Source organism: Ailuropoda melanoleuca, chromosome 3 (genome assembly GCF_002007445.2).
Source record: "Ailuropoda melanoleuca isolate Jingjing chromosome 3, ASM200744v2, whole genome shotgun sequence".
In the NCBI taxonomy this organism is placed as follows: Eukaryota; Metazoa; Chordata; class Mammalia; order Carnivora; family Ursidae; genus Ailuropoda; species Ailuropoda melanoleuca.
The window spans coordinates 23,264,753-23,277,426 of record NC_048220.1 but is presented as its reverse complement, the minus strand read 5'-3'; the positions used below and the strand labels follow the sequence as shown (position 1 = coordinate 23,277,426).

At 34.1% G+C, this 12,674-nt stretch overlaps 1 protein-coding gene across 2 annotated transcripts in view; it reads left to right on the top strand.

Moving 5' to 3' along the window:
- Positions 1–12,674, top strand: part of CDKL3 (cyclin dependent kinase like 3) — a 103,471-nt gene that overhangs the window by 44,481 nt on the left and 46,316 nt on the right. For both annotated transcript variants that reach the window (XM_034656015.1, XM_034656016.1), the window contains 7 exons: positions 52–140; positions 2,944–3,172; positions 3,278–3,603; positions 4,850–4,901; positions 6,546–6,708; positions 7,523–7,620; positions 10,381–10,436. In XM_034656015.1, coding sequence (XP_034511906.1) covers positions 52–140; positions 2,944–3,172; positions 3,278–3,603; positions 4,850–4,901; positions 6,546–6,708; positions 7,523–7,620; positions 10,381–10,436 — 1,013 coding nt within the window. The remainder of the gene's footprint in view (positions 1–51; positions 141–2,943; positions 3,173–3,277; positions 3,604–4,849; positions 4,902–6,545; positions 6,709–7,522; positions 7,621–10,380; positions 10,437–12,674) is intronic.

The window sequence follows — 12,674 nt, the reverse complement described above, 5'->3', positions numbered from 1 at the left end:
AGCCCTGTTAAGAACTTACTTAATGTTAGAATTTTTTTTTTCATTTTCTAGGCTTGTTTACAAATTGATCCTGCTCAGAGGACATCATCTACTGATCTTTTGCATCATGAGTATTTTACTAGAGATGGGTTTATTGAAAAGTAAGCATGTTGAGTGAGTGTGGACTTCGTAGTGTTTTATGTCAGGGAATTTTCCTAGCATGAGAATTGCTACATAGGTTAATGTTACACACACAAAAAATTCAATTTAACAAAAATTTTACTTACTTAGTTCCTCTACTAACTAGGTCTATGGTAGACTTACAGGCATCATGATGAAAATTCTAATGAAAATAATTGTAGTTAACATTCATTACAGTTACAATGTCCTAGGCAGTGTGCTAAGCTCTTTATTCACATTTTCAATGGTAATCATAGGCCTGAAGATAGTAAATAAACAATCAGTACTTTTTAGCTTTATTACCATTTGGACCTCTGACTCAGAATAGTCTGGTTTTTCCTCTTCTGGTAGCATCTCTGATCTGTATGTTATAATGGGCTTTTATTTCTCAAATGTTTTTTTCCCTCTGCTTTATATACTTTCTGTTATAGTGTTTGTTTGTTTTTTTGTCATATTCTCTCTACCAATGTGGAAGTTCCCTGAAGATAGGGACCAGGCCTCTAGCCCTTCTGTGTCCTACATTGTGTATGTAATATAGAATGACAATGTAGATTTATACATTAGCTGTATTCTTTTTTTTAAAATTTTTTTACTTAAATTCAACTTAGTTAACATATAGTGTATTATTCGTTTCAGGGGTAGAATTTAGTGATTCATCAGTTGCATATAACACCCAGTGCTCATTCCATCAAGTGCCGACCTTAATGCCCATCACCCAGTTACCCTGTCCCCCACCCCCCGCCCCTCCAGCAACTGTCAGTTTGTTTCTTATAGTTGAGAGTCCCTTATGGTTTGCCTACTTCTGTTTTTATCTTATTTTCTTCCTTCCTTTCCCCTATGTTCAACTGTTTTGTTTCTTAAATTCCATGTATGAGTGAAATCATACAGTATTTGTCTTTCTCTGACTTATTCTGCTTAGCATAATACCCTCTAGTTCCATTCATGTCATTGCAAATGGTAAGATTTCATTCCTTTTGATGGCTGAGTAATATTCCATTGTGTATATATACCACATCTTCTTTATCCATTTATCTGATGATGGACATCTGGGCTCTTTCTATATTTTGGCTTAAATCAGCTGTATTTCTAAAAAAAAAAAAAACAAAACAAAACCAAAACAAAACCCCACCATTTTCTATTTGGGCTTTGAAAGAAACAGAAATTTTTTTACTTTAATTACAGAGTCATTCAGGTGGGCTTTGGATGTGAGGTCAGAAAAGATGGACATAATTTTAAAATGTGATGGACTTAAGATTAGGCATGGAATAGTCCAGGAACAGCCATTGAAGATAGACTAAACTAGAAAAAGACAAAGAAGAGAGAATCCTTTAGAGTACTTAGAACTTCAGGCATTTAAAGAATTTTAATATAAAACAAACCAAGAATTTTGATGTAAAACAAAAAAATGAGAAGAAGCTGTATTGAAAGTGCCATTGTTGAAAAAAGTGCCCGTTATTGAATTAAAAAGTTGCTCATATCAGTTTTACGTAGACCATATTGATTTCACTTGGGTACTAAGATCCTAGGATTTTAGTATGATGGAAGGAGTGAAGGTTCTTGAATTCCAATGATACAGTCTTCAGAAAATGTTTGGGGAAGACCCTTTCCTTTGAAAAGAGGCCTCTCCCTTTCACAGAACCTTCTGCAATACAAGGGCGTTTTGACAGAAGTATGACGTGTTCTTATTCAGCCGAACGAATCACACTGGTTGTTTTCTTCATCTCTTCACACTACACTTTACTAGACATGTGTCTTGCGCAGCTCTGGCAAGATTGGGCTAAACTGGGGAAGAATTCACTCATAGAATGATATTTTAAAATTTCCACAAACTAGGGGACACCTGACTGTCTCGGTCAGTATAGCACGTGACTCTTGATCTCAGGGTGGTGAGTTCGAGCCCCACACTGGGTGTAGAGCTTACTTTAAAATAAAATAATAAAAATAAAATAAAATAAAATAAAATAAAATAAAATAAAACATGACTGTAGCTGCTTCGAGGAAGGTAACTGTGCAACTTAGGGGCAGGGTAGGAAGGAGATTTTTCCATGTAGCATTTGGATTTTGAGCTATGTGAATGGATTTTTCTATTAAAAAATAAGTAACTTAAAAAAATTCAAACCAAAACCAAAATAATCTCCCTTTGATATTGATGTATTCTGTTACATTTTGTACTAAAATTATTTCTCTAGAATAAGATTTCAGAAGCTAATTAGTTGATCTTTTCAGTACTGTTACCTTAAAGGAACCACAAAAAGGACAAAATGACCTGAGTTTTCCTTGAAAGTATTTATCAAAATGAAAAATAATACTTTTATTGAGTAAAGTTCGCACCACAACAGGAATCTAATTCATATAAACCTATTCTGTAAAAGTTTTTTTTTTTTCAAGATTTTATTTATTTATTTGACAGAGACAGCCAGTGAGAAAGGGAACACAAGCAGGGGGAGTGGGAGAGGAAGAAGCAGGCTCCTAGCAGAGGAGCCTGATGCGGGTCGATCCCAGAACGCTGGGATCACGCCCTGAGCTGAAGGCAGACGCTTAACCGCTGTGCCACCCAGGCGCCCCTATTCTGTAAAAGTTTTATGTAGCAAATTCCCATGCAAAAATTTTTGGAAGATGTATCTTACCAGGAAGCAATTTGTATTAAATATTGTACCATCTCTTGGCATGCATTATTGATTATTTATGCTATAGATGACATATAAATTAAGTGGTCCATTAAAGATAAAATACTTTATCTACATAAATAAGAAGATTATTTGTTGATATTGCTTGTTTTATCAGATTCATACCAGAACTGAGAGCTAAATTACTACAAGAAGCAAAAGTCAACTCATTCATAAAGCCGAAAGAGAATTCTAAAGAAAATGAACTTACGAAAGACGAAAGAAAAACATCTTATATCAATACACTGCTAAAACCAAAAGAGAATTCTAAAGAAAATGAACTTATGAAAGATGAAAGGAAAACAACTCATACCAATACACTGCTAAATACTCCAGTTTTGGGAAAAGTAAAAGTTGTTCTCTTTTTAGTCGGTATAACTGTATTATAGTTAGCACTCTAATGGTAAAAATAACTATTCTTCTGACTCAGATTTTGGATGTGTCTATTCCAGGAAATGGAAAAAGAGAAAAAGCCCAAGGAAATAAAAGTCAGAGTTATTAAAGTCAAAGGAGGAACAGGAGATATCTCAGAACCAAACAAGATAGAGTGTGAAGGTGGACATTATCAACAGGATGCCATTGAAAATGCTCATACTATGTCTCAAGATACAAAACCTGTAATCAATGAACCACCAAAGCCTGTCAATTCCACTAATTCTAATGGCATGAAAGATGATCCACGTGCTGGAGGAAGTATGATGATGCCACCCATCAATCTAACTAGCAATAATTTGATGGCTTCAAATCCCAATTCAAATTTTTCCCATCCCAGTTCAAGGTGAGTTTAACAGAAAAGAGACAGAAGGAAATGGACCTAAGTAACACAATGCTCCTATATAATGGTATTTCAAAGAATCAAGTTCATAGCATCTATATATAAACTGAATTTGAAGATATATTAAAATTATAATCATATAATAGGCCATTACTGTTTGTTAAGAATACTATAGAAAAAATTAACTTTTCTTACTTATATAGATGTTTAACTTATCACTAATGGCTTTTGGAAAAACCTCATTTAAAAAAAAAGACACTCAGAATAATTTCTTCCCATCTGAAGAAGAAAAAGTTGATGTGACCTTGGTTCTGGTATTGATCTGTCTTAGTATAACAAAGTAAGCATTTTGTCTGTATCATAGCAAACTTTCTAAATGGAGAATGAATAGTTGAAAATAATCTTTTACAGGCAATTAACTTTTGAAGGTCAAATATTTTGGAAGTAAAACAACATATTGGTCCAGTTGTAGATTTAGCTACTGATATAGATTGGAAGATTGGTACCGTGAGTTTGGTTAATCAAGGGCAGTGTGTTGTATAGCAAGGGTCTATCTAGCAAGGCATCACGGCCAGTGCTAAATTTAAGGAAACTACTGTGACTCTAGATGAGGAAGGAGACTACGTTTAGCATCCCAAACCAATACTAGCAGACTGGTTTGGACTATAAGTTGTGAAGCTGAGGGGTCTGCAGAGGTGGGCAAGTGGACGTTTCTGTGTCAGTCCAAAGGTACAGCAGGCTACAGACAGCAAGAGCCCATTCATTTTTGAGATAATCCCAATACCATGGTTACAATAACCATGGTTGTGAACCAGCCTTGGACAGCATGCTCAGAAATTCAGATACCCAGTAGTTAGGAGTGCCAGATTTAGGGGCACCCAGGTGTCTCAGTCTGTAGAGCATATGAATCTTGATCTCAGGGTTGTGAGTTCAAGCCCCACGTTGGGTGTGGAGCTTACTTAAAAAAGAGAGAGAGAGAGGTCCAGATTTAAAACAGATGCAAGGGACTAAGAAAGCCAGCTAGAGTAATCCCACAACATGGTTGTTACCACTGATGTTAGTCGTGAGCAAGTTGTTCTCTGCTCTTTTCACCTACTTAGAGCAGTTGGCACTTACACACTCACAATCGCAATTTGGCACTCACTATTCAGACTTTAGACTACCACAATATAACTTCTTCATTATTGAAGCTAAAACAGAAGTACTTCTGGGGAGTTCTAATAACTTTGCATTCATTTTTAAATAATAGGTTGACTGAACGAGCAAGAAAGAGACATACTTCTTCACAATCTACTAGACAGGTATTGTCTAATAGCAGGCAAGAGGATGCAGGTCCCACTCAAGTAAGGCAAGAAGCTAGTCATTAAAACGTGGCTTCTTTCAACATTATCCTTGACTCCCTCCCCACCAAATCCTTTTTTCTATTTTGGGGGCTCCAGCATTTAAAAAAATGTGCTTTTAGGGGTGCCTGGGTGGCTCAGTTGGTTAAGCATCTGACTCTTGATTTCAGCTCAGGTCATTATCTTGGGGTCATAAGATCGAGCCCCCGCAGTGGGCTCTGCACTGAATGTGGAGTCCGCTTGAGATTCTCTCTCTCTCCTTCTGCCCCTTCCCACCCGCTCACACACACACACTCTCTCTCTCTAAAATAAAATTTAAAAAATAATTTTGAAAAATGTGCTTTTAGCTTTTTTGTTTTTCCTGAGATGAAAATAGGTCGTCGTTTCCTTAGTGCTTTCACAATTTGAGTTAATCTCTTATAATTTGATTTGTGTATTTTATGTGTGACTTGCACAAAAAAAGTTAAGATTTTCAACCTTAAAAGTCACAAGACTTGGGGCACCTGGCCGGCTCAGTCAGAAGAGCATACAACTCCGATCTCAGAGTCATGAGTTTGAGCCCCACATTGGGTGTAGAGATTACTTCAACAACAACAACAACAACAACAACAAAACCCTCCAGAATCTTTAAAAAAAAAAAAAGGTCATAAGACTTTTTGGTCTTTCACTCACCCAAAAATGTTTTTAATATTTTATAGATTAAAGGCAATTGCCAAATAGATGCATTAAACTTTTTACTAGAAAAAAATGTAATCAGTGTCATTCATTCCCTCATTTTTTACATAGGGAAATAGCTTATTCAAAATTGAAGCATAATGTTACTTATAATATTAAAAAATTGAGAACAACACAAATCTATTTAAAAGCAAGTGACTCATTAGGCATGTTAATATATATCCACACAGTGAGATACTACACATTGCATTGTGGCAGAGCGTTCATTAACTTTGGAGAGTTTTTATCATCTGTAACCAAATGAGCAAAAATAGGTAAAAAATAGGTAACACAAAGGGTTTTCTAGAATGCTGGGTTCTCCCTGTGTCCAGAGTACATCATTTTGTAAATAGAAAAATAAATTAACAAAATAAGCTGAAGCAATTTGTCCAAAGTCAGAGTACAATGAATAGGATTATAAATTAAAAGTTAAGATGGTGGTTCTCCTGATCAACACTTTTATTCTCAGAATATCCAACGTATTTTTAAAAGTTTGCTTCATGAAACTTTTATTGGAATTTGATGTTTATGTGTTTAAGTGGTATTCTAATTCTTTTCTTAAAAAGAAAAATTTATTTGAGAGAGAGAGAGCGCGCACACACAAGTGGGTGGAGGGGCAGAAACAGACTCTCTGCTGAGCAGGGAGCCCAATGAGGGGTTCGATCCCAGGACCCTGGGATCATGACCTGAGCTGAAGGCAGACACTTAACAAACTGAGCCACCCAGGCACCCCTGGTAGTCTACTTATTAATTATTAAAATAACTTTGCATAAAATAACATACAATGTCTATCTTATTACCTTCAAAATGGCTAGCAATTTTAGGCTTATCATTCAAAAAACAGTTACACATCTTTTTTTCAAATTAACTCTTGTTTATTTGCTTGTTTAGAGCCAAATGGAGAAGAGTGTATTTAATGAGCGAACAGGTCAAAGTGACCAAATGGCAAATGGAAACAAAAGAAAGCTGAATTTTTCCAGATCTGACAGGAAGGAATTCCATTTCCCAGAATTGCCTTTCACAGTACAGCCCAAGGAGGTGAAAGGAATGGAAGGTACATATTTGTTGCCCAGCTTTACAAATACCCAGATGGTAGCTTTTACAAGAAGGCCTTTTTTTGTGAGATAACTTACATTTATGATGTGATTTAGACACGAGATAGTAAATTGCTGTGAAAAATATTATCAGCTGAGGAGAAATTTTTCCCTCATCGTCAAGTAAGGGGTAAGACTTGAAGGAGAGAGTTTTTAAAGAAGAATTAAGGAAACTTTAAAAGGCAGATTTTTCCTTAGCTCAATATTGTTGATAGGTTAGAACAGTATTTGAAGAAAGTGATTTTGGTTCAGTCTACTACCTGGAGTAAATCAATTTCCTTTGTTTCCCCATGATTTTTGCCCAGATAATAGCAGGAATGTATGTGCCTCAGGCATCCAAGGATTTAGTAGATTAAGATTTATAACACGTACTGAGCTCTTAAAATGAAACTCCTTTTTTTTTTTTTACACAGTGTATGTTTTGTTTCTTTGAAGAACAGTGACACCTTGTGAAAAGTTAATATAATAGCAAGAAAATAGTACTAGTACAGTTCAAGAGGAATTACCTGATCCACTTAACAGTTATCTGCAGAATTTAAAAAATTAAATGTCTTCTTTTAATACCTGGTAGGCTATTTGTAAAGTTATAAAACAGATCATTTATGATTGACATATTTTACCATTACAACTGATGATTTATTCAGTTCCTTTATAATAAACTGAGAAACTGACTTCAGTGGATATCAGAATTTCTATTTGAAACTCTTGGAAAGGAAAGTAAAATTTCAGGGTAGGAATAACAAATTGTCATTGTTGTATATATTTTTGCAAAAGTTAAACAGATAAAAGTGCTGAAGAGGGAATCAAAGAAAACAGATTCATCTAAAATACCAACTTTACTTAATGTGGATCAAAATCAAGAAAAACAAGAGGTAAAACTTTTCTATTTATAGTTTTAGTATGGAGTGCTATTTGGAACCCTTGGTGTGTAAATTTAGTTACTACTATTGGAAAGTTATATAAAAATTCAAAATTATGTAGTCTTTGAACATGAGAAACAGGTCTATATTCTCTTAAAATGATATACTAGTTCGATTTTTAAAAAGTTATTTGGGAGAGGTAATTAATACCAGCCCTCATTTGAATGTTGAGTGATTAGCATAAATGGTACCCAGGGAAAATACTGCGTGTGTTACGTGTATTACATAATATTGGGCAGGTAAACCATGCCAGAGGAAACAAATAATGGTGTGAACTTATAGTTATACTGGCCACAGGAACATATGTATTTATCTTTAGCCCCTCCCTTCCTGTTTTCAGTTTATCTTTGCTGTCCACCTATTGTTCTATTTTCACAAAGATTTGTTCTCAGCCAGCTATCAAATAACTGTGTTGAAATGTCCCAATTCCCACCTACCAGAGTCTTGAATTTTATTTGGAAATCTTGAAGATCCTCAGTATCCAAATGCATACTCTCCAAAGACACTCTTTTAAGGGAGGGGCATTGTGCTCACCACCCACTTAATTAAATCATATAGAATGGCCTTCTAGTCTACACGTTTGTAAGGTCATCAGTTTCATTGATCAGTTTCTTATTTTATATATAAAATTGATTACATTTTAATTCATGATAAAATTAGCACATACTTACTAAGGAAATTTGGAGAAATTAGAAAAATAGAGAAACTTCAAAACCATATAAGAAGGCATTTTCACTATGTCTACTCAATTTCTAAGTCTTTCGGATTAAAGAGTTACCAGATAACTGTTAGATATATCTTCATAGTGATGCTTATGCCTTATTTTTGGCTTAGAACTTGTTAAGAACTCCACAATCCACCTTGCTGGAAAGAAGAGATATTTTCTAGACAGAACAAGAAAGTCATTAATGGTCATCTTTTAGTTCATTAAAGAAAGTGAAAGGTGGCTTAAATTTTTAAACTTGGGTAACTTACTGATGTCCCAGCATGTTGAACAGCACACACTTTGCACACTTTGTGAATGATTGACTAAATGAGGTTCCTGAGTTTGTGTATTAGGCTCCTCGCAGTGTGCTGCATGTGTTTATCCTACTGTCCTATGAGAGCCTCTGGAACTAAATTTATATTCTGATGCAGGAAGAAAGGAATGCTCCAGACAGTTCTTTCATTTAAAAAAAAATACATAAATAAATGGGAAGGGGGAAATTCTTGCTCATGTGGTGTAGAACTGCTTAACACATCGAACTTTACATCGGAACCCGGGGATGTACTGTATGGTGACTAACATAATATAATAAAAAATCATTTAAAAAAAAAACTGCTTAACAGATGACCTTTCTAAGAGTGACCTTGAAACAGATAAGGTTATTAGAGTAATCATCAACGATGGTCATAGTTTCTTTGTGTTACCTCTTCATATGCAGTTCTGACAAGCCTGTGAAATTGCATATAGGGCTAGGCCAAACACTTCTAATATATTAATGTCAGAATTAAGAAAATGTCCTAAATTTTGAGTTGGTAGTTATTTTAGAGCACAAGAGAGAATGACATGTTTTTAGAAGTACAGGATAGGAAATAGCAACTTTTCTGTTCCATTCTTAGCTGTGCCATTGACTTTTTTTTGAATTACCTACTCAGATCCAAGTGTTTCTGAGTTGTACCTTCAACTCTTTCAGGAATCTTAAATGTATACTGAATTAGTGTATACGTATATTGAATAGACAATACGATCTAAAAGAAACCCTAAATTATTGCTGATGAGTTAGGCAAGAGAGGAAAGAGTCCATACAAAAGCCACCTTTGGTTCTGTCTCATGATGATCATGAGGAATACTTCGGTGAATAGTCTCCCTTATAAAACAAACCCCAGGTGCAAAGTACAAGTGCTTGTCTGTGGCTGTATTTCCTTAGCCAAGACCCACCATTTCCTCAATTAAGGTCCTGTTTCTATTTACTTTTTAGAATACAGGAAATGCACAAACTGAAAGGAAGAAGAACCTGCCAGGTGTAGAGTAGAAAATGCAGCAGCTGAAAATTCAGGGAATCCCAGAATCTTTGTGTGGTTAAAAAAAATTCCTTTTTTATTAATATGACACACACAAAAAAATACTGACTAGAGAATTCTACAGATATATCATAAATCCTGTTAGTTATGTGTATATTCACCTAAATTTGTTTTTAAATTTAGTGACCTTTGAATTATTCATGTTTTCTTAATTTGAACACTAATTTTTAAAAATTGCCTGATTGGTGCATCCTAATAAAACTGCAACTTACATTAAATCGTATAATTTTATTTGATGATCTATTATCTTAGTCATGTATGATTAATGGTCATTCTTAGCTTTGGTTCGGAATTGTATAATTAAAGAAGGAAAAGTTTCTAATTGTGTAATAAAATGAGATCCCAGTGTCTGGGAGCACCAAACATTTCTGAACAAACAATTATACTTGATAAGCATGAAATATGGATTTGGTTCCACACTGAACATTCTAGAACGGCATTTAAACATATCATAAAATTGGTTTAAAAGGATAGAAATGGAGGAAAGCATTGAAGCAAATCTTTCGGCTTGACCAGCATGTCTATCAATTAGTAGTTTACATAGAATATATTATTAACATATAATTTAACATTAATACAGCCAAGATTTTGGCAGCATGTATTTTAGTTCTTATTGCTGGTTCTTACTGGCTTGGTTTCTGATTTTAGGGTGGAGGTGGCCATTTTAAGGGGAAGAATTTGAAGAGGAACAGATTTTTTTTCTGGTAGGGTCTTTTCTTTTAAATCTGAAAAAATACAAACTGGCAAGTCTTCTCTTATTTTATATACAAGAAACGTAACATGGGCTATTAAGACAGCCACACGTCTTGCATTAGCATCATGCAACTTTGCTTTGTTAGCAAACCATTCACTCTTCTTTCTTTCTTCTAAGAATTCCATTGGTTTAAAATTATGACGTCATCTCCTCTCTCTGCCTGCTTCTTTACTTGCCACGATTACTGAGTAGGTAACACATACGGTCATATGACACACCCCATATTTATACTGATCTCTGCCCTCAGTAGTCATACAACCTTTACTGTGTTTTATTTCCTACAATGCTCAGGCTCCCTGAAGTGAGTTCTTAATGAAATATCTGACCCATTGTTTTAAAGGCTGCTTTTTTCCCTTTCATGATTAAAAATATGTTTTTAGCTGAAAGAGCTTTTATAGTATTTATAAAATAACTGAAAATTATATGGTGTTCAAATGTTAGTTAAATTCTTTAATTCTTTTTGTTTTGTTTTTATTTAAATTCCATTTAGTTGAGAATTCTTTTATTCTTTTAAGCAACTCCCAGCGCTCTTCCAGTTTCCTAGTTCCATCTGATAATGCCTTTTATGTGGCAAGGACTTTTTCTGTTCCATAAAATAAATTATATACAACCCAGAGGATGCACATTACCAAAATTCTCGATTGTTCTATTAAAAAAAAAAAAAACCAACGACAATAAAATGGGATTATCTGGTGTTTTACCAGGGATGTACCTCATTTGTATTTACTAAATAGACATGAAAAACAAAGGAAAAAATAATTTCTGTATTACACTATTGTAGTCTCTTTTCATCTCATTTTAAGGTTGATTGGAATTCATCCCTGAGATTGTTACACATAATATACCTTTCTAACAGAATTCCTGTTACTTTTAGCAACTAATCTGAAGGGAAATTAGAAATTGTTCCCTGTGGTAGTTTCAAGATATAAGTCTGCCTCTTACCTGTTGCATTTGTATATTTCTTGATATTACATCAATATCACTGGGTTCAATTTCTACAAAAATGCCTACTTGGATTTTAATTGGGATTGTATTAAATCTATACATCAATTTGAGGAAAATGGATACCTTGATAATATTAAGTCTCCCAATACATGAGCATGGTATAAACTCTCCATTTATTTAGATCTTCAATTTCTGTCTGTAATATTTTGTAGAAGTCTTTTACATTACTCACTAAATTTATTTCCATATATTTTGTTTTTGATACATTATAAATGGTATTATTTTTTAATGTCATATTCTAGTTAGTTTTGCTAATATACAGAAGTACAATTTGTTTTTCCATGTTGATCCTGTATTCTGAGACTTTGCAAAATTCACTTACTGGTTCTAGTGGGTTTCCTTCCCTCGTTCCTTTATTTGTTCCTTCCTTTCTTCCTTCTTTTTTTGTCTATTCCTTAGGATTTTCCACATAGGCAATCATAACATCTACAGATAAAAATAGTTTTACTTCTTCCTTTCCAATGTTTATGCCTTTTATTACTTTTTCTTGCCTTGTTGTACTGGCTAGGACAGAAGTAGTGAGAGTGAACAACCATGCCTTTTTTTCTTATACCAGAGAAAAAACAGTTTAGCTTTTTCCCATTAAGTATGATGTTAGTTGTAGGTTTTATGTAGATAATCTTTATTACATTGAGGAAGGTTCCTTCTGCTTCTCTTTGTTCAGTGTCCTTACAATGAGCAGGTGTTCAACTTTGTTAAATTCTTTTCCCACACCAACTGAGATGTTCATATGATTTTCCTCCTTTATTCTGTTAATGTGAATTATATTAACTGATATTTGAATGTTAAATCAACCTTACATTCCTAGGATTAAATTCCACTTGATCCTTTTTATGTTTTGTATTGGATTTGATTGGTTAATATTTTATTAAGGATTTTGGCACTTATGTTAATGAAGGATTTTAGTCTCTTTTTTTTTCTTATATTGTCCTTGTTTAGTTTTGGTATCAGTGTTATGTTGCTTTATAACTGAGTTGGGAAGTGTTCCCTATTCCTCTGTCTTCTGAAAGATTTTGCGTAGGATTGATTTTATATTCTCCTTAAATGTTTGTTTGAAATCACCACAGAGGCCAATGAGGCCTGGAATTTTCTTTGTGGAAGTATTTTAATATACAAATACAACTTCCTTAAATTTATTTAATAAATATAGAGATATCCATCCACATCTGTTATTTCTCTTTGT